Source organism: Zootoca vivipara, chromosome 6 (assembly GCF_965207765.1).
Source record: "Zootoca vivipara chromosome 6, rZooViv2.hap1.1, whole genome shotgun sequence".
In the NCBI taxonomy this organism is placed as follows: Eukaryota; Metazoa; Chordata; class Lepidosauria; order Squamata; family Lacertidae; genus Zootoca; species Zootoca vivipara.
The window spans coordinates 95,192,730-95,214,741 of NC_142589.1; the positions used below are offsets into that span (position 1 = coordinate 95,192,730).

At 47.9% G+C, this 22,012-nt stretch overlaps 1 protein-coding gene across 1 annotated transcript in view; it reads right to left on the minus strand.

Moving 5' to 3' along the window:
- Positions 1-5,710: 5,710 nt before the first annotated feature.
- The window catches only part of ANKRD24 (ankyrin repeat domain 24), a 34,209-nt gene continuing 17,907 nt past the window's right edge, over positions 5,711-22,012 (minus strand). The window contains exons 13-20 of the mRNA XM_088673092.1: positions 20,687-20,725; positions 19,804-19,896; positions 18,470-18,542; positions 16,549-16,670; positions 14,225-15,742; positions 13,080-13,244; positions 10,301-10,366; positions 5,711-8,297 (exon numbers count right to left, since the gene is read on the minus strand). Of these exons, the coding sequence (XP_088529218.1) occupies positions 8,220-8,297; positions 10,301-10,366; positions 13,080-13,244; positions 14,225-15,742; positions 16,549-16,670; positions 18,470-18,542; positions 19,804-19,896; positions 20,687-20,725 (2,154 nt within the window). The 3' untranslated portion in view covers positions 5,711-8,219. The remainder of the gene's footprint in view (positions 8,298-10,300; positions 10,367-13,079; positions 13,245-14,224; positions 15,743-16,548; positions 16,671-18,469; positions 18,543-19,803; positions 19,897-20,686; positions 20,726-22,012) is intronic.

A 22,012-nucleotide genomic window follows, 5' to 3' on the forward strand; every position in this document is an offset into this window, starting at 1 on the left:
ACCTATCCATTCTTAAGGAAATCAGCCCTGAGTGCTCCCTGGAAGGACAGATCGTGAAGCTGAGGCTCCAATACTTTGGCCACCTCATGAGAAGAGAAGAATCCTTGGAAAAGACCCTGATGTTGGGAAAGATTGAGGGCACTAGGAGAAGGGGACGACAGAGGACGAGATGGTTGGACAGTGTTCTCGAGGCTACGGACATGAGTTTGACCGAACTGCGGGAGGCAGTGGAAGACAGGAGTGCCTGGCGTGCTATGGTCCATGGGGTCACGAAGAGTCGGACACGACTAAACGACTAAACAACAACAAAAATACATCCTGGGTTTTGTTCCATTCCTTTCGGAAACAAAATCTTTTACACAAGAGGGAAATCTGAACATGGCCCTGTTAATGAGTTTTTAGGAAAGGAAAAGGATGTTTTTTCTTGGGGGGGGGGTAGAGACCGGAGAGGGAATTGCTCACATCCCCAATAAAGAGGAGCAGGTTTGCCGTAGGATAATTTGCAGGAGAGTAAATGCCAGAATTCGCTTCTGACTGATAAGCCAGAATCCCGCAGAGTCAACCAGGTAAACAGGATGTTCGTTCTGACGGCGAGGTGATTCATGAATTAAAAGAAGATTGACGCAGGTGTTTATGGCAATGGAGTCACCGGGGGCCAATAAAAAGCTTGCCCCCCCCAAAAAAAGAACATGAGGCCTCCAAGAATGGGGAAAGGGTCTGTGGAGTTCTCAGCCGGCTCCCAGGTCCTGTTTCGTAACCTAGAATCATAGAATCATAGAGTTGGAAGAGGCCACAAGGGCTATCCAGTCCAACCCCCTGCCAAGCAGGAAACACCATCAAAGCATTCTCAACATATGCCTGTCAAGCCTCTGCTTAAAGACCTCCAAAGAAGGAGACTCCACCACACTCCTTGGCAGCAAATTCCACTGCCGAACAGCTCTTGCTGTCAGGAAGTTCTTCCTAATGTTTAGGTGGAATCTTCTTTCTTGTACTGTAGTTTGAATCCGTTGCTCCGTGTCCGCTTCTCTGGAGCAGCAGAAAACAACCTTTCTCCATCCTCTATATGACATCCTTTGATATATTTGAACATGGCTATCATATCACCCCTTAACCTTCTCTTCTCCAGGCTAAACATACCCAGCTCTGAACCTCAAAGCACATTCTTTCTTGGGCGAATTTAAGAAGACAATGAGAAGATACAGGGGCGTATTTTAAAAAACCTTTAAGGGGGCTAGTTATAAGAAAAAACTGCTCCTTTATCCCTTATAGAGACCCAAGAGCCCGTATAGAGTCCTTATGTAGGTTTTCTATCAGTAGGAGAAAAATAGCAGAGGCCAACCGGAGAATTTTGAGAAGCAAAGCAGCTAGTAAGCCTGATCTTTATTAAACTGTTGCAACAGGGTCTCCCGCTCACCCCACGCAGGAGGGAGGAGGAACCCAAAACATTGGTGTGCAAGCTCTTATATAGACATTTGAAATTGCCCACCCTGTAGCCCAAGACCGCCCCCCCCCAAAAAAAACCATCTTGCAATATATCACAGGAGGCAGGTCTGCAGCAGAAATTGGAGTGTCTGCCGGGATACCTGATCATGCCTTATCAATTGCCTTTTCTGGGTAGCCTGGCCATTCCTTAGAGATGGTAAATAGTTTCTGAATCTCTTATGCAGGCATCCCCAAACTTTGGCCCTCCAGATGTTTTGGACTACAATTCCCATCTTCCCCAACCACTGGTCCTGTTAGCTAGGGATCATGGGAGTTGTAGGCCAAAACATCTGGAGGGCCGCAGTTTGGGGATGCCTGCAAGAGATCATCTAGTACAACCACCTGCAATGCAGGAATCCCAGCTAAAGCACCCCGGACAGACGGCCCCCCAACCTCTGGTTATAAAAGATTCCTGCTTTGCAGGAGGTTGGACTAGATGCCTCATGGGGTCCCTTCCAATTCTACGAATCAATGAAATCATGTCATTATATATTATAATATGTTAAATTGTAATGGAGGTGTAATTTTTTTGTAATTTTCTTTTTTATTATTTTTGTGTATTATTGAAATATTTAATAAAATCTTTTTTTATTTTTTTAAAAAAGAAATCATGTCATTATTATCCATTATTTTCTGCTTGGAGCAGAATTAGTGTCGGGCGCACCCTCTCCTCTCCCATCCCACCCGAACAAAAGCAAATCTCCTTTTTCATAACAGGAAGGAACGCAGAGTCTTGGTCAGTTTTTACTTCTGCAGAAACGGAGGCCTCGGTTGAGGAGAAGACATAAATAAAAGGAATCTGGCTTGGGACTAGTAGGCAATATGAATTCAGAGGAGCCCGTGGCGTTCCCACCCAAAGCCAGACCATCTTCCTTTCCCAAGCCGAGAAGCGAGGAGGTCAAGTCTTCTGGGAATTCTCGTTCCTGGCAGGAAAGGGTCTTTGTGACCTCCATTGTTCCCTGTCCAAATTGGGGGCTGGTGTTGCCAGCAGATAAGGGACGCAAAGAGCCCACAGCTTCTTGGAATTCTGACGTTGGAGCGTGATCGATGGCTCCCGTCGACGGATCGCCACCACTTTCCTGGAAGCCGACACAACACACCTAGCCAAGATCACCCTCTGCCAACTTAAGGACCCGTCGAAGAACAAAGCTGGACACTGGGAGATTCAGGACGGACAAGGGGAAAGGCGTCTAGTTATGGAATCCGAGCCCTCCAACATTTATCCGGTGGAAATAGGGACGTCGTATTCCATCCCCTCCAACATTTCTCACATTAAAATAGGGACGTCCTATTCCATCCCCTCCAACGTTTCTCCTATGAAAAGAGGGACGTCCTATTCCATCCCCTCCAAAATTTCTCCCATGAAAACAGGGACGTCCTATTCCATCCTCTCCAACATTTGTCCCCTGAAAATAGGGATGTCATATTCCATCCCCTCCAATGTTTCTCCCAAGAAAATAAAGGTAAATGGACCCCTGACCGTTAGGTCCAGTCATGGACGATTCTGGGGTTGCGGCGCTCATCTCGCTTTACTGGCCAAGGGAGCTGGCGTACAGCTTCCGGGTCATGTTGCCAGCATGACTAAGCTGCTTTTGGCAAACCAGAGCAGCGCACGGAAACGCTGTTTACCTTCCCGCCGGAGCGGTAGCTATTTATCTACTTGCACGGCATGCTTTCAAACTGCTAGGTGGGCAGGAGCTGGGACCGGGAAACGGGAGCTCACCCCATCACAGGGATTCGAACCACTGACCTTCTGATCGGCAGGCCCTAGGCTCTGTAGTTTAACCCACAGCGCCACCCGTATCCATGAAAATAGGGACGTCCTATTCCATCCCCATTTCTCCCATGACATTTCGGGATCAAATCAGAAGATTTCTCCTGATATACACAATTCTGTTTGCAGTTTTGACTTATAGATGCATTTTGGCAAGTGGTTTTTCCTAACTTGATTTTCACTAATACAGTTGCAATTGAAATTATTAAAAAAAAACCCATTGCAAATCAGGCTGATAATCAAAATTTGTAGACTTTCAGCTGTTTGCAAGGAGCAAACTGAAGTTGCGTTTTCTGCTGAATTTGGGGGAACTGCTCAAATCATTTGCTGTGTTGAGCTATTTCAACGGCTTTCATTCAATTTGATCACTGCAAACAGCTGAAAGTCTACAAATTTTGATAATCAACCCTGATTTGCAATGGAGGTGCAATAGTTTCGATTGCAACTCTACGTGCCTTTTTTGCACACTTTCCCATGATTATAGGCATTTTCAGGACATATTTCTTTTTTCGAGAAAAGTGCGCAACAACATTAGAAGTGTGGATTTCGAAGGCTGCCTGCCTTTCCTTTTGCACATTGCTTTGGAAAGCACAAATTAGGTATTTAGGTCTTTAAATGCAGACAGATTCAAATCCTCAGCCCTGCCTAGCACCAAGTTAGACAGGACTGGAAAACTTTATAATTTGCTCCACCCAGTAGCCCTGAGCCTCCACCTAGTGGCTGTCTGGGAGAGGGCATGTAATTGCAGAATTGGAAAGGGACCCCGTTGGGTCATCTAGTCCAACCCGCTGCAATGCAGGAATCTCAATTAGATCATCCATGACAGGTGTCCATTCAACCTCTGCTTAGAAACCTCTAAGGAAGGAGAGTCCGCCTCCTTCCATCCCACCATCGAACAGCTCCGACTGTCAGAAAGCTCTTCCTGATCTTGAGTCGGACTCTCCTTTCCTGCAACTTGAAGCCACGGGTTCAAGTCCTACCCTCTGGAGCAGAAGAAAACAAATATGCTTGCTCTTCCATGGGACAGACCTTGAGATACTGGAAGGTGGCTCTCCTGCGAAATTTGACATCTTTCCGCAGGGCCTGCAAAATAGAGCTGTTCTGCCAGGCCTTTGTTCGGAGTTCAGCCTGACTTATTTTCTCTTTGTATAAGAACAAGCACGAAGGAGGTTCCCAGCCCAAGTATATTAAAGGTAAAGGGACCCCTGACCGTCCAGTTGCGGACGACTCTGGGGTTGTGGCGCTCATCTCGCTTTACTGGCCGAGGGAGCCGGCGTACAGCTTCCAGGTCATGGGGCCAGCATGACTAAGCCACTTTTGGCGAACCAGAGCAGCGCACGGAAACGGCGTATACCTTCCCGCCAGAGCAGTACCTATTTATCTACTTGCACTGCATGCTTTCAAACTGCTAGGTGGGCAGGACCTGGGACCGAGCAACGGGAGCTCACCCCGTTGCAGGGATTCGAACCGCTGACCTTCCGATCGGCAAGCCCTAGGCCAGGCATCCCCAAACTGCGGCCCTCCAGATGTTTTGGGCTACAACTCCCATGATCCCCAGCTAACAGGACCAATGGTCAGGGATGATGGGAATTGTAGTCCAAAACATCTGGAGGGCCGAAGTTTGGGGGTGCCTGCCCTAGGCTCTGTGGTTTAGGCCACAGCGCCACCTGCACCCCTCCTGTTTAGGCCCTATTTAGGAAAGCTTTTAATGTTTGATGTTTATCATGTTTTTAATATTCTATTTTCACTGAAGAAATGTTGAAGGGGATGGAATAGGACCTTCCTGTTTTCATGGGAGAAGTGTTGGAGGGGATGGGATAAGATGTCCCTCTTTTCATGGGAGAAACGCTGGAGAGGATGGAATAGGACGTCCCTATTTTCATGGGGAAAACATTGGAGGGGATGGAATAGGACGTCCCTATTTTCACAGGAGAAACATTGGAGGGGATGGAATAGGACGTCCCTATTTTCACGGGAGAAACGTTGGAGGGGATGGAATAGGACGTCCCTATTTTCATGGGAGAAATGTTGGAGGGGATGGAATAGGATGTCCCTATTTTCATGGGAGAAATGTTGGAGGGGAAGGAATAGGACATCCCTATTTTCATAGGACCCAGGTGGCACTGTGGGTTAAACCACTGAGCCTAGGGCTTGCTGATCAGAAGGTCGGCGGTTCGGATCCCTGTGATGGGGTGAGCTCCTGTTGCTTGGTCCCAGCTCCTGCCAACCTAGCAGTTCAAAAGCACGCCAAAATGCAAGTAGATAAATAGGACCCGCTACAGTGGGAAGGTAAACGGCGTTTCCATACGCTGCTCTGGTTTGCCAGAAGCGGCTTTGTCATGCTGGCCACATGACCTGGAAGCTATACGCCGGCTCCCTTGGCCAATAATGCGAGATGAGCGTGCAACCCCAGAGTCGGTCATGACTGGACCTAATGGTCAGGGGTCCCTTTATCTTTACCTTTTATTTTCATGGGAGAAGCGTTGGAGGGGATGGAATAGGACATCTGACACCTGAAAGGTGTCTCTCCCAAGCCTACCCCGAGCCATCAATGGGGGGGGGGGGTTAAGAAAAAATTTCCCACACCGGGTACCACCTGACCTTGCTACGCCTCTGGGTCTATGACTCATGGTGCAAGGAGAGCGAAGGAGCAAAGATAGGAAGTCAGCATAGAATAGATGCTTTATTGCCATGGGTGGTAATAAGAGACAAGACAGCAACTCCGTGACTTTCTCAAAAGCTCAGGCCGCCCCCTGCCCATGTTCCCCCCATGCTTGTGACCCCGACTTCTGTCCCCCAGCCATGGCCCAAAGGCTAGATATACAGCTGCCCCGCTCCAAATAGGTTTGGACTCCAAACCGAGTTTATTTCTTTGTCATTTAATGCAAAATTTAAAAAAATCTATGAGGGTCTCCAACTATCCCAACTGTTTGAGTGCACAGGAGCAGAGCCAGGAAAGGAGTTGGCAACCTGAGTAGTAACACCGAACCTGTATTTTACTGACTCCGACAATCCGCCCATTAATCATACAGGAAACGAAACGAAACGGAAACTTTGGGGGTTTCCGAAAAGAAAAGAAAAGCTCAAACGCTCTTGTGGTGTCCTGGTTTTTACTTTTTGAAATATAGCAGCCCTACATTCCCGCCCTAGGCTGTGTGAATCGCACAGTTTAAAAGAAAAGGAGGAGGAAGAGGAAGAGAGAAAGAGAGAGAGAGAGAGAGAGGGAGAAAGAAAGAAAGAAAGAAAGAAAGAAAGAAAGAAAGAAAGAAAGAAAGAAAGAAAGAAAGAAAGAAAGAAAGAAAGAAAGAAAGAAAGAGAGAAAGAGAGAAAGAGAGAAAGAAAGAAAGAAAGAAAGAATTCTGTTTCCAGGAAAGCTCAGCCCTTTCATTTGTACCGTATGCAACTAATCAGTTTCAAATATATTTCCTTGTTTCGTGCACAGTTCCCTTCGCCGTTCCATTTAAACCTCTGGCGTGACCGATCCCGATTTCACTAGTGAGGGAGAGGGCGAAAAGCTACACACGCACACACACACAAACCGCTGGAAATCTTATTTACAGTGCAACGCCAGGTGTGTCTACTCACAAGTAAGCCTCGCTGAATTATTCCATCCCCTCTTTGCCGACCCTGGACAGGTAGGAGGTGCAATATTTCAGCCTCAGTTGCTCTTTCGGCCGCTGAGACTTCAAGAAGGCACCGCTCCTAGGCTTCCTAGCGTGTCTGCTCAGCAATGAGAACTAGTACCTTGCTTTTTAAAAATAAAAACTAAGGGAATTGGGGCTTTTTGTGGCCAAATCATGACATGTTCACAGCCCTGACCTACGCAAGCCAAGATTCCTTCCTTCCTTCCTTTTTCCTTCCTTCTCTTTTTTCTTTCCTTCCCTTTCCTTCCTTCCTTCCTTCTCTTTTTTCTTTTCTTTCCTTCCCTTTCCTTCCTCCCTCCCTCTTCCTTCCTTCCTCTTTCCTTCCTTCCTTCCTCTTTCTTTCTTTCTTTCCTTCCTTCCTTCCTTCCTTCCTTCCTCTTTCCTTCCTTCCTCTTTCTTTCTTTCTTTCTTTCTTTCTTTCTTTCCTTCCTTCCTTCCTTCCTTCCTTCCTTCCTTCCTTCCTTCCTTCCTTCCTTCCTTCCTCTTTCCTTCCTTCCTCTTTCTTTCCTTCCTTCCTTCCTTCCTTCCTTCCTTCCTTCCTTCCTTCCTTCCTTTCCTTCCTTCCTTCCTTCCTTCCTTCCTTTCCTTCATTCCTTCCTCCCTCCCTCCCTCCCTCCCTCCCTTCCTTCTTTCTTTCCAAACCACTTCCCCTCTTTACTCACTCTGACGTCTTTATCCCATTCCTCCCCACCAAAAAGCCCGTATCTGTCCTCCCCACCACACTTGTATTCTCACAACAACCCTGCGAGGTAGGTGGGATTCAGAGAGAGAGTGTGTGTGACTGCCCCAGTGAGCTATGCGACTGAAAGGCTCATTTGAACCCGGTTTCATCGGCCAGAGGCTCTAACCGCTACACGGCGCTGCTGCCCCTGGTGAGAAACGGCCTCTGCCCAAGCATGCAAGCACCTTTCCCATCTGCAGGATGGGCTATCACAGTGACGCGGCAGGCAGACGTTCAACAGGTGCAAAAACAGAAGGGAGATGCAGTGATGGAGGGCTGGTGGATTTCCGCCTGCCGGAATGGCCCATTTAAAGCCTTTGAAGGGGGTGGGGTGGTGCAAAGTGGGGGGGGGCATCGTCTTCCTGGCAGACGCTTCCCGAGGGTAGAAAAGGCAAAGTCCGTGAGGATAGGATAGGGGTTCAGGAAGACTTTTGAGCAGGCGAGGCAGCTTGCGTTCGAGGGGAAGGGAGTCCGGACGCAGGAGACGGGCTGCCCTGCAGGGCTGGTGGCCAGTTGGAGGGAGGGGAAGGGAGCTCTCCAGGTAGCAGTTCTCCAATACGAAAAAAGTTTGGAGTCAGCGGTCCTCTTTTCCCGAATCTCATCTGCCTTGATCCTGGAGTCTTTGCATCTTCAGAATCTGGAAGAGGATTCTCTGAATGTCTTCATCCATGTGTCCCTGGGGAGAGAGAAACTATTAAAATTATTATTATTATTATTATTATTATTATCATCATCATCATCATTATTATTATTAAAATTATTATTGTTGTTATTTAAATTATTATTTAAAGTTATTATTACTATTATTTACAATTAGTATATTATTATTTAAAGTTATTATTATTTAACATTATTATTATTGTTGTTATTTAAAGTTAGTATTTAAAGTTGTTATTATATAACTATTATTATTATTTAACATTATTGTTGTTATATAAAGTTATTATTTAAAGTTATTATTATTTAACATTATTATTATTGTTATTTAAAGTTATTATTATTTAAAATTATTATTATTACTATTATTTAGAATCATTATTATTATTTAAAATTATTGTTATTGTTATTGTTGTTTTTGTTGTTGTTATTATTTTGCATATAATCTCTACACACAGACACATGCTGGAAATCTTATTTACAGTGCAATTCCAGGTGTGTCTACTCACAAGTAAGCCTCGCTGAATTATTCCCCCCACCTTGCCGACCCCGGACAGGTTAGAGCGGGTGCAATATTTCAGCCTCAGTTGCACTTTCGGCTGCTGAGGCTTCGAGAAAGCACCGCTCCCAGGCTTCCTAGTGTTATCTGCTCGGCAATGAGGACTAGCCCCTTGCTTTTTAAAGCAAAGACAAAAACTGGGGGAGTTAAAATCCTTTGCCCTGTGGCTCAACAACCATTGTGGCGTCATGGTTTTTACTTTTTGAAATATGGCAACCCTACATTCCTACCCTGGGTTGTGTGAATTGCAGTGTTACAAAAAGGAGGGGGGGATTCGGTGTCCAGGAAAGCTCAGGCCTGTGATTTGTGTGCAACTAAAGAAGAAGAGAACAGAGGTCCTGAAATATCTTTGATGGCACCCAGGACATTTCCAAGAGCAACTCAAAGGACTCATACTGATCTCACCGGAATCCCTTGGACCTAGACAGGAGGATCCATCCGTTCCAGAAAACCCTTTCGCCCGTTCAAAGGAGGAAGGAGGATGGATGGCGGTTAACAGATTGAGGTTGAATCCTGACAAGACAGGAGGACTGGTTTTGGGGAGACAGGGGGCGGGCAGGTGTGGAGGACCCCCTAGTTCTGAACGGGGCAACTGTGCCCCCTGAAGGACCAGGTGCGCAGCCTGGGAGTCATTTTGGACTCACAGCTGTCCATGGAGGCGTAGGTCAATTCTGTGTCCAGGGCAGCTGTCTACCAGCTCCATCTGGTATACAGGATGAGACCCTCCCTGCCCGCAGACTGTCTGGCCAGAGTGGTGCATGCTCTGGTTATCTCCCGCTTGGACTACTGCAATGCGCTCTACGTGGGGCTAACTTTGAAGGTGACCCAGAAACTGCAACTAATCCAGAACGCGGCAGCTAGACTGGGGACTGGGAGCGGCCACCGAGACCACATAACACCAGTCCTGAAAGACGTACATTGGCTCCTGGAAGTTTCCAAACACAATTCAAAGTGTTGGTGCTGACCTTTGAAACCCTAAATGGCCTAGTATCCCTGAAGGAGCGTCTCCACCTCCATCGTTCAGCCCAGACACCGATGTCCAGCTCCGAGGGCCTTCTGGCAGTTCCCTCCTTGTGAGAAGTGAGGTTCCAGGGAACCAGGCAGAGGGCCTTCTCGGTGGTGGCACCTGCCCTGTGGAACGCCCTCCCATCAGATATCAATGAAATCAGCAACTATCTTATTTCTAAAAGACATCTGAAGGCAGACCTGTTTAGGGAAGTTTTTAATGTTTAATGCTGTATTGTGTTTTTAATATTCAATTGGTAGCCGCCAAGAGTGGCTGGGGAAACCCAGCCAGATGGGTGGGATATAAATAAATTATTATTATTATTATTATCTGTATGGACAAGGTCTCTCGCCAGGTTGTCCTCCAAGCCTCTGCCCGCCCTCATATACCCAGCCCCAACCCCCACAACCTGGCAGGTAAACTCCAGGTAAACTCACCTGGATCCAGGTAAACTCACCTGGATGGCATAGAGAAGGTGTCCCCTGTACAAAGAAACGATATTGCCATGCCGTCGCTCAGTCTCCTGGAAGCAGAGAGGGGAGACTGTCAGAAGGGCTCGGGAGATGGATCCTATTTGGTTGGCATTTAGAGGCGAAATTCCCTGGTTTCAAACAAGGGAACTACGCCCCCCAAGCCATCGTTGTAAAAATTCTAAGGTCTCAAATATAAAATCAATGTTTGTAGGTGCACAAGGTGAAAACATACACGCATAGGTCCAGGAATGAGCATGTTTTTACATGAGTAGAATGTGCCCTTTTATTTAAGATGCATATCTGGGTTCTTTGTGGGGCGTAGGAATTCGTTCACACACACACACCCAAATATAGTCCGGCCCCCCACAAGGTCTGAGGGACAGTGGACTGGCCCCCTGCTGAAAAAGTTTGCTGACCCCTAGTATAGGACGTCCCTATTTTCACGGGAGAAATGTTGGAAGGGATGGAATAGGACGTCCCTATTTTCATGGGAGAAACGTTGGAGGGGATGGAATAGGATGTCCCTATTTTCATGGGAGAAATGTTGGAGGGTTTGGAATAGGACGTCCCTATTTTCATGGGAGAAATGTTGGAGGGTTTGGAATAGGACGTCCCTATTTTCATGGGAGAAACATTGGAGGGGATGGAATAGGATGTCCCTATTTTCATGGGAGAAACATTGGAGGGGATGGAATAGGATGTCCCTATTTTCATGGGAGAATGTTGGAGGGGATGGAATAGGACGTCCCTATTTTCACAGGAGACATGTTGGGGATGGAATAGGACGTCCCTATTTTCATGGGAGAAATGTTGGAGGGTTTGGAATAGGACATCCCTATTTTCACGGGAGAACTGTTGGAGGTGGATGGAGTTATCTGCCCCCTGAGCTGTCTGAAGGTAGCCCTGTATAGGGAAGTTTTTTTTATTAAAAAAATGTTTCATTTTGTTATGTTTTTTATACAGTGGTACCTCGGTTTATGAACACAATTTGTTCCGGAAGTCTGTTCATAAACTGAAGCGTCCATAAACTGAAGCGAACTTTCCCATTGAAAGGAAAATGGATTAATCCGTTCCAGATGGATCCGCGGCGTTCGTAAACCAAAAATTGGTAAACCGAGGTGTTCATAAACCGAGGTTCCACTGTATATATTGGAAGCCACCCAGAGTGGCTGAGGCAACCCAGTTAGATGTTGTTGGGGGGGAGGGTATAAAGAGTAAAATTATCATTATGGAATGGGATGTCCCTATTTTCATGCAAGAAATGTTGGAGGGCATATTTTTGCGACGTGCGTATGATACTTTGGGGGCTATCTCAGGGCTGGGCAATTTAAAAAGTCTTTAAAAAGACCCTAGCTCTGGGTCTTCACCTCCTTGCAAGAGGGGGGTGGGCGGAAGTCAGTTGAAACAGAAAAATAAATATCTTCCTTGCTTTCACTAGATTCTGCCTCCATCCATTCTTCTGTGACTTAGGGGGCACTGGGGAGCTGGGGTACGAAAGCCGACCCCGAATTTTTCCTATAACAGGAGACAGGGGGTGGCGTGTAACGATATTCTGGGAACGTTAGCGAGAGATGAACTCCGCTTGGCTCGCTCCGTAATTAATCCCGTAAACCCAGATTACTTTCCCCAAACACTGACTCATCATGAAGGAATTAATCTGGATCGGCCAGGATTAATTACAGAGCCAAGCCTTTTGGCAAGAGGTCTGGGGGCTGCGACGCACCCAGTGACATCACAAGCAAGGATCCGCCGCATGGATTACTCAGGCAGGCGGCTGAAGCCCGCCGTGTTCTCGTTAAGACTCCGTGCGCCGAATTTCGGGGAAGGAACTGGTCGTTTTCATGACGGGCTAGCCAGCGGAACTCACTGCCACAAGGCGGTCGAGAATGAATGAATGAATGAATCTTTATTTACGTCGGCCATAGCAATAAATCAGCAATACGATATACGAAGAATAGAAAGAAAAAGTCAATTATATAAATACATTTTAGGGTTTTGAATCAATGGTCAAATAGTGGGTCTTATTCTGATTGCCCCAGCTGCAAACCTTGCCGCCTTTGCTGTCCCCTGCTCCTCTTGATCTGCCCAGAGAAAGGACACTGGGGCAGTGGCTGGGCGACCCAGAATGGACAATAAAAGAGGAGTAATAATCTCATTCCTCAAGTATTTAGCCAGAAGGGCATGCGCCACCGATTCGGGACTGCCGTTTCCACGGGGACGTTTTTCATGTGGAATCTGTTGGAATCGTCCCTCAAGTCCAGCCGAGGGCAAGACATTCAATCTTGCGAGAGTCAAAGCACGTCTATATTTTGGAATTGCTCAGTTATGCAGATTGGGGGCCGGAGAGTCAAAATGGGAAGGTGGAAAATAGTCACGCCATGGGCAAAATCTCCTTATTGTGGCCAAGTTGTTCCGACGCTTGATACCATTTAGGCGCTGACAAATTAGACTGTTTGCTTTGCTAAAACCCAAAGTGAGTAGCTGTTGTGGTGATAAACCACAAGAGTGGAATTTTTGATAGACAACTTTAGTCCAGGCACTTTTGGGATCTTGCAGCACGAGGGATATTAGACCGGGGGGATTTGAGTTTGGGCGAAGCCAAGAGTTAAGCGTCCTGCGCCAGATACGTCATTCTACCGAGAGAAGATTAGCCTCTAGGTGCAATGACAGCTGAGAGCTTAGGTGGTGGGGGGTTTAACCCTGCCTAGGGGGTGACCCCCATCGTCCCCTTCCTCAACAAGCCGGCCCCCATAAGATACTCACGGCCAACTGCTGCTCCAGATCTCGGATTCTGCCCTGAAGAGTGGTCACCTCCTGCCGCGACTCCATCTTGGGTGAGGTTGCTTTGGCTGAAGCCTCGCCCGACAGCTCCGAGAGGTCATTCAGGGCTTCCTTGAGCTTGAAGACTTCCTTGGAAAGTTCCGTGATCTGCAGGGCAGCCAAGAGGCAATTTATTCTCCCGGTGCCCGCCCAATTCGACATTTCCCCCTAATAAAAGAGCATCGCAAAACCAACGGGCTTTAGGTGTTTCCTCCTCCGCCCAAGCCCATTTTCCTTTCGTGCTGTGTCTGCCCCGCCCCCACCGACTGCGAATCCATAAACTGCTGCAAATATTTAGCAAGGGTTTTTGGGTGCAACTTTTTGCTGACTTTGGTATGAAAACTGTGCAAAATTGTGTACAGGATATTTGATTTTTCCGTAGTTATAGCCAAAAGCTGCCGCTGTTAGGTTTTCAAAAGCTGTTGATTTAAACTGTTTTTTTAAATGTTAATTTTGATTTCTGCATTTGTGGGCTAGGGAATTGGTTTCGTTGGGGTGTCTGTGTGTATATTTTTCATTCGATTGTATACATTTGTATACACCAACATTGCTAACTGTTTAAATTATGAACCTTTGTGCTTTTATACTGTCAGTTTGCGCTGCAAACCGCCTGAGGCCGGCAAATTTAACAAATAACAATAATAATTCCAGACAGGAAGTGGGAGAAGCCAGGCTGTCATCGCCTCCCCAACCAAAAAAGGCTCACCTGACACTTTCATTGTGAAACAGGGATGTCCCGGCTTTGAGAATTGGGGGGGGGGTGTTGGATGGTGGGTTTTTTAAAAAAATCATTTTATATATATTTCCAAAAATAAAAACAACAATACAAAAAAAATTGACCTACCTCTAGTCCCTTCCTTGATTCTATTGTTTATCAACATACTGCATGCCCATTGTTAAATTTGAAACATATTTAAATTACCTATTATTTGGAATGCTTTGGTTTTGGAACAGACTTCCAGAACTGTATTTGTAAAATTTCAATTTGAAAAACCAACCCAACCAACCAAATAAATAAATATTGGTGGGCTTCTAGAGAAGCCCTCTGATTTTATTTCCCCAACCCAAAGAGATGTTTTTGCCCTCACTTTGCGGTCCTTCTCCTTCACCAGCTTGGCCGAGTCTTCGATGTGCTTGTGCAGCTCTCGGATCCGTTCCGACTCGGCCCGCAGGCCCTGCAGCTGCTTCTCGGCGGCCGCCAGTTGCGCCTCGGCCGCATGCTTCTCGCTTTTCATGAAGAGCGCCTCCCGCTGGACCTGGAAGACCTCCGTGCAAGTGCGCTCGTGCTTGCGCCCCAAATCGGCCAGCTTGGCGCTCAGGGCGTCCGCCTCGCCCTGCAGCCGGGCACGAAGCTCCTCGTGCGCCTCCTTAGAGACGGCTCCCTTGAGCACCACCTCCAACTCCGCCTTGAGCCCCACGGCCTCCTCGTCCTTGGCCTTCAACTCCTGCTCCAGAAGCTTCGACTTGGCCTTCAGCTCCCAGAGGGTGCCCTCCAGCGCCTCCTTGGCCCGGGCGTGCTCAGCGAGGGGCACCGACCCACGCCGGCAGCTCTCCGCCGCCTCCCGCGCTTCCACCAGCTCCTTCAATGTGCCATTGTGGCGCTCCTTCAGCTCCGAGAGGCTCTTTTCCGCCTCGGAGAGGGAGGTCCTCAGCTTGCCCGCCGCGTCCTCCTGCTCCCGCCGAGAGGCCAGCTCCTCCTTGGCAGACCTCAGCTCCTCCGCCAGCGCCTCGCGGCCTTTCCGGAGCTGCTCCGCCTCGGCCTTGGCCGCCTTGCGCTGCCCCTCGAGGGTGTCCAACTGGCTCCGCAGTTTGCCGGCCTCCTCCCTCAGGCTCCGACTCCCTTCCTCTTCCAGCTGGCGGGTCTTCTCTTTCAGCTCCCTCACCTCAGCCTCGGCGGAAGCGCACCTTGCCAGCAGGGCCTCCTTCTCCCTGGAGACCTCATCCAAGGAGGCCTTCCTCTCCTTGTCCTCCTCCACGGAGCAGCCTGCGGCAGCTGCTTCCTCCTGAGCCCTGAGACGTCCCTCCAGATCCTTCATCTTCCGATCTCGCTCCTCGAGGTCCAACCGAGCCTGGTGCAAGGCTATCTTCGTCGTCTCCAGCTCAGTCCGGCAGCTCTCCAGCAGCTCCTTTTCCTCCACAGACAAGATGCCCAGCTCCATCTGTTCCTGAAGGAGCTTCACTTCTGCTAGGGCCGCCTGGTACTTTTCCCGGGTGGTGCTGAGCTCCTTGGCCAGCTCGTCCATCTCCTCCTTCCTGGCTTCCACCTCTGCTCGGCTCCCATCTCCTTCCGTCCCCAAACCGGAGCTTCCCTCCGCCCCCGGCCCACCGCCACCCCGAAGGGCTGGGAAGCTGCTCTTCTCCAGAGCCAGTTTGAGCGCCCGGATTTGCTTCTCGTGGTCGGCCTTCAGCTGCTCGTACGCCTCGGCCGGGATGAGCTTGCAGGACGGCTCGCCAGCTCCGTCGACAGACTTCAGGGCCTCCTGGGCCTCTGTGTGTTGCTCCTTCAAGCGGTCAAACTCGGACCGGAGCGAGTCGTACAGGATGATGGGGATGAAGTCCGCTGAGATGTCGGCGTCGCTCTCATCCTTCTCGTAATTCTCCAGGACCTGCAGGAGATGGGAAGTTAGTAGGCGTGGAGGACTCCCTGGTCCTGAATAGAGTAACTGTGCCCCTGAAGGACCAGCCTGGGAGTCATTTTGGACACACAGCTGTCCATGGAGGCCCAGGGCAATTCTATGTCCAGGGCGGCTGTCTCCCACCTCCATTTGGTATGCAAGCTGAGACCCTCCCTGCCCGCGGACTGTCTGGCCAGAGTGGTGCATGCTCTGGTTATCTCCCACTTGGACTACTGCCATGCGCTCTCTGTGGGGCTACCTTGGAAGGTGACCCGGAAACTGCAACGAATCCAGAACGCGGCAACTAGACTGGGGACTGGGAGTGGCCACCGAGACCACATAAGACCTACATTGGCTCCCAGGATGTTTCTGAGCACAATTCAAAGTGTTGGTGCTGACCTTGAAAGCCCACAACGGCCGCGGCCCAGTAGACCTGAAGGAGCGTCTCCACCCCCATCGTTCAACCCGGACACTGAAGTCCAGATCCGAGGGCCTTCTGGCAGTTCCCTTCCTGCGAGAAGCGAGGTTACAGGGAACCAGGCAGAAGAGGGCCTTCTCGGTGGTGGCGCCCTCCCTGTGGAACCCCCTCCCACCAGATGTCAAAGAAATAAACAGCTATCTGACTTTTAGAAAAAAAACTGAAGGCAGCCCTGTTTAGGGAAGCTTTTTAATGTTTGTAGTTTTATCGTGTTTTTAATATTCTGTTGGGAGCTGCCCAGAGTGGCTGGGGAAACCCAGCCAGATGGGCAGGGTATAACTATGTTGTTGTTGTTGCTGTGAGGGAGCTCTCTGTTTACCTGAATCTTCTCCATCAGCTCCTTGTTCTTCTGGGTCAGGGAATCGACCTGTCCTTGCAAGGACGCCAGGAGTTCCTCAGTGGAGACGCTCAAGCTTTTTTTGGACAGAAGAAGCTCGGCCCCTGTCAAAAGAGCAGCAACTTTAAAGAAAAGTCGACATCCCGTGGCAAGGGAACCAAATCATAAACAAGGGTTCTTGCAGGGCCGGATTTAGATGGAGAGCGGCCCTTGGCTACTCCACTTGTGAGGCCCCTCCGAATCCCCAACCCTCACAACTAGAAGAAAACAGAAGAGAGTTATAGACCAGGCATAGGCAACCTTCGGCCCTCCAGATGTTTTGGACTACAATTCCCTGACCACTGGTCCTGTTAGCTAGGGATCATGGGAGTTGTAGGCCGAAACATCTGGAGGGCCGAAGGTTGCTTGTGCCTGTTATAGACAAAACCGAGTGAAGCCAAGGATGATGGCGGGTATTTAAAATTCTGCAGCTCACAATTTCTCCTCTAAAGGACATTGGAAAATGCCTTTCTTCAAAATTTGTTTCTCTACATTTGTCACCTTCGATGTACAGAATGCTTAGTGCGGACAAGCTCTCTTGAGACATTGTGGCCCTTAGTTCATTTTTAATTCTTTGGAGTCTCGAAAAACTCCTCTCTCCCGAGCCGTTAGTGACCTTGAAACTAAGAAATAGCCGCAAGATTGCTTCCACATTAGGAAAGGCCATCTGATTTTTTTCCCCCTTCTACAGTGGTACCTTGGTTTGCAAATAGTTTGGTTTGCAAACTTTTGGGGGGGGGATTACAACCCATATTTTTGGGACGATGAACAAATTTTGGGGGGAGGCCCCACCGGCAAAAGCGCACCTTGGGTTACAACCTGTTTTGGTTTACGAACGGACCTCCAGAACAGTTTATGGTTATAAACCAAGGTACCACTGTATATCATTTGATCAAGGTCTGTATGAGACAGAGAGGTGGCTTTGTCTCACGTACAGGTTGAAAGTGCCAAAGTTCATCAATAAGTTTCAGGTCAATATCTTCCATCAACAGTTCAACACCTTGCTGAATTTCTTGCTTAGATGCTGTCAGAATAGCAAGAACAGAAAAAAACAATTGTGCAACATCACAGTAGAATCATAGAATCATAGAGTTGGAAGAGACCACAAGGGCCATCCAGTCCAACCCCCTGCCAAGCAGGAAACACCATCAAAGCATTCTTGACATATGCCTGTCAAGCCTCTGCTTAAAGACCTCCAAAGAAGGAGACTCCACCACACTCCCTGGCAGCAAATTCCACTGCTGAACAGCTCTTACTGTCAGGAAGTTCTTCCTAATGTTTAGGTGGAATCTTCTTTCTTGTAGTTTGAATCCGTTGCTCCGTGTCCGCTTCTCTGGAGCAGCAGAAAACAACCTTTCTCCCTCCTCTATATGACATCCTTTCATATATTTGAACATGGCTATCATATCACCCCTTAACCTTCTCTTCTCCAGGCTAAACATACCCAGCTCCCCAAGCCGTTCCTCATAAGGCATTTCTTGCTTAGATGCTGTCAGAATAGCAAGAACAGAAAAACAATTGTGCAACATCACAGTACTTCTTCTTTTTAAATTGGCTTTAAGTGCGTCTAATATAGGAATAAAGGGTTTTATCCTAAACTTATCTCTTGAAGAAAGTATACATAAATCCAGCGCTGGGTCCTTGCAACTCGCTGTGCAACGCATCGCGCTGCAGAGTCCGATTTCGATTAGTCACATTTCACATTTCAAATGAATCCCAATAAATAACAGTAACGCGACAGAACGTAATAGAACATCGCAAACACCTGTTATCTTTGCCAATTCGGCATATTCATATAATATTCAAATAAGGTACTCAAGAGGGGGGGGGAACCGTGATGATTAAATACTAATAACAACCATACCCGGGAATTCGAGGAGGTCTTCCTCTTCGTCTTGCAGGGTTTCGATGCCATAGCTGGTGTTTTCCTTCTCGTTCTGCATGGGGGGGGAAGCAGAAAAATTGGGGTTCAGGCAGCGCCAGATCACTCCCAGCTGTCCATGGAGGAGCAGGTCCATTCTGTCTCCAGGGCGGCTGTCTGCCAGCTCCATCTGGGACGCAGGGTGAGACCCTCCCTGCCCGCGGACTGTCTGGCCAGAGTGGTGCGTGCTCTGGTTATCTCCCACTTGGACTACTGCAATGCGCTCTCCGTCTGGCTACCTTTGACGGTGACCCGGAAACTACAACTAATGCAGAATGCGGCAGCTAGATTGGGGACTGGGAGCGGTCGCTGAGACCACATAACACCGGTCCTGAAAGACCTATATTGGCTCCCAGGACATTTCTGAGCACAAGTCGAAGGGTTGGTGCTGACCTTTAAAGCCCTAAATGGCCTAGTATCCCTGAAGGAGTGTCTCCACCCCCGCCATTCTGCCCGGACACTGAGGTCCACCTCCGAGGGCCTTCTCGTGGTTCCCTCCCTGCGAGAAGCGAGGTTGCAGGGAACCAGGCAGAGGGCCTTCTCGGTGGTGGCTCCCGCCCTGTGGAACACCCTCCCGTCAGATGTCAAGGAAATAAACAACACTCTGACTTTTAGAAGACATCTGAAGGCAGCCCTGTTTAGGGAAGCTTTTAATGTTTGATATTGTATCGTGTTCTTAATATTCTGTTGGGAGCCGGCCAGAGTGGCTGGGGAAACTCAGCCAGATGGGCAGGGTATAAATAATAAATCATTATACAATTAGTAGTAGTAGTAGTAGTAGTAGTAGTAGTAGACCAACGAGGTTCCCTAGCCTGACCAAGACTATCAGGGGTGCTTTCCCCTCTGTAAATCCGGACATCGCGCCTATCCCACCACAGATCTTGGCCCGTAGGGAACAAAGCTCTTCTCGGGGTAAACCCACGAAAATGACGCCCGTTGTTTCCACGAGTTTGCTGTGTATTTCAAACCCAACCGAAACGGGTCCCAATCCACATGGCCTGCGGTACCTCCACAGAGGAGGAGGAGGAGGAGGAGAGGAGTTTGGCTTTGTTATCCCGCTTTATCACTACCCGAAGGAGTCTCAAAGCAGCTAACATTCTCCTTTCCCCTCCTCCCCCACAACAAACACTCTGTGAGGTGAGTGGGGCTGAGAGACTTCAGAGAAGTGTGACTAGACCAAGGTCACCCAGCAGCTGCATGTGGAGGAGCGGAGATCCAAACCCAGTTCCCCAGATTACGAGTCTATCGCTCTTAACCACTACACCACACTGGCTCACAGATGACAGACGGCACCGCAAAGTTTCCAACTCTTTCCGGAGATTTTCCTTTTCCCCTGCTTTCTCCTCCAGCTGCTTCTGAAGCTCCTCCACCTGGTGGGGCACAGAGAGAGAGAGAAATAATAATAATAATAATAATAATAATAATAATAATAATAATAATAATTTATTTGTACCTTGCCCATCTGGCTGAGTCTCCCCAGCCACTCTGGGCGGCTCCCAATCGAGTATTAAAACAGTACAGCAATAAATATTAAAAGTTTCCCTAAACAGGGCTGCCTTCAGATGTCTTTTAAAAATAGGATAGCTGCTTAGTTCCACAGGGTGGGTGCCACTACCGAGAAGGCCCTCTGTTGATTCATTCATTTAAACGTTTAAATATCTTGCCTTTCTCCCAAATCAAAATTCATATTTTTTAATTTTTATTAAAGATTTTATTATATTACAAAATAAACTAATAATCAAAAGGAAATACTTTCAAAATTATTTGATTGCTATTACATAGTATTAGTATTCAATGCAAGGTTCTTTGTCTAACACAACGTAAAATATTTCCTTATCTTACAAAACGTGAAGCGATAGAAGCAAAAAGCCGAAAGCAGAGGTTGGAGGGCCATCTGTCCGGGATGCGTTAGCTGAGATTCCCACATTGCAGGGGGTTGGACTAGATGACCGCTGGGGGTCCCATCCAACTCTACGATTCTAGGATCAGCACGGGGGCAATGGGTTCCCTTTTCTAAGAAACGGCATCTTTTAAACTTAAGCATTTCTCCACCCCTCTCCCCGCCATCTCAATTTGCTGTGGTGTTTAATAAATGCGAATTTTTTTTTGGTCCATTTTAAACCATCCTCGAGTATTATCTCGGGCAGTTAATAGGCTCACCTGCTTCTGCAGAGTATGCAAAGACCCATCGTCCAGTTGCTAACGGAGACACAAAAAAAGGGGGAGATGGGCAGGATTAATACAGCCTTGGAAAATACACACACACACACACACACACACACACACATTTATAATGCTATTTTTTCATATGTACAAAGGGACCCTAACCATGTTTACTGTGACATGAGTCCTACTCAATTCAACAGGGTTTTACAGTTAGGTAAGTGGGGTTTCTTGCAGCCGTATAAGGCTGCCTGCCATCTCCCCATCACAGCTTTTGCTGTTATTCGGACGTGCTCTGCACATGCACTGGCTCCCGGTGGGGTACAGGATCAGGTTTAAGATGTTGGTTTTGACCTTTAAAGCCCTATGCGGCTTAGGACCCTCGTACCTACGGGACTGCCTCTCCCGGTATGCCCCTCAGAGGACATTAAGGTCCACAAATAACAATATTCTGGAGATCCCGAGCCATAAGGTGGCTAGATTGGCCTCTACTAGAGCCAGGGCCTTTTCAGTACTGGCCCCGACTTGGTGGAACACTCTTTCAACGGAGACCAGGGCCCTGCGGGATTTGTCATCTTTCTGCAGGGCCCGCGAGACAGAGCTGTTCCGCCTGGCCTTTGGGTTGGATTCAGCCTGACCCCTGTGTTTTCCTCCCTCGTGGTTTTGATTTATGGACTACTTAAAATGAGGCTGCATTTTAAAATTTAATATTGTATTTTAATCTGTATTTGAATTAATTGTTTTCTTTTCTTTTATGTCTTATTGAAATTTTATTGGTGTTAGCCGCTCTGAGCCTGGTTTTGATTGGGGAGGGTGGGGCATAAATAAATTATTATTATTATTATTATTATTATTATTATTATTATTATTATTATTATTACCCTCGCTCCCAGCATTCATGTGTAAACGTAAGCTACTTACTCATTATGCACCGGCGTTTAATTGTACTGTTTACTATGGGATCCTAATGGGTTATTGAACATTGCTTTATTTCAGGCATCCCCAAACTTCGGCCCTCCAGATGTTTTGGACGACAATTCCCATCTTCCCCGACCATTGGTCCTGTTAGCTAGGGATCATGGGAATTGTAGGCCAAAACATCTGGAGGGCCGCAGTTTGGGGATGCCTGCTTTATTTGATATGAGCTGTTTATTTCAAAGCAATTGTGACCGTTTTTAATATTGGACCAGATTGTCGCTATTAGCGTTTGACGTTTTATCATTACAGTGGAACCTCGGTTTTCGAACGCCATCCGTTCCGGAAGTCCCAAAATGTCCGAAAACTGAGGATCGAAGGGATGGTCGGCAAGTTCAATGGGGGAAA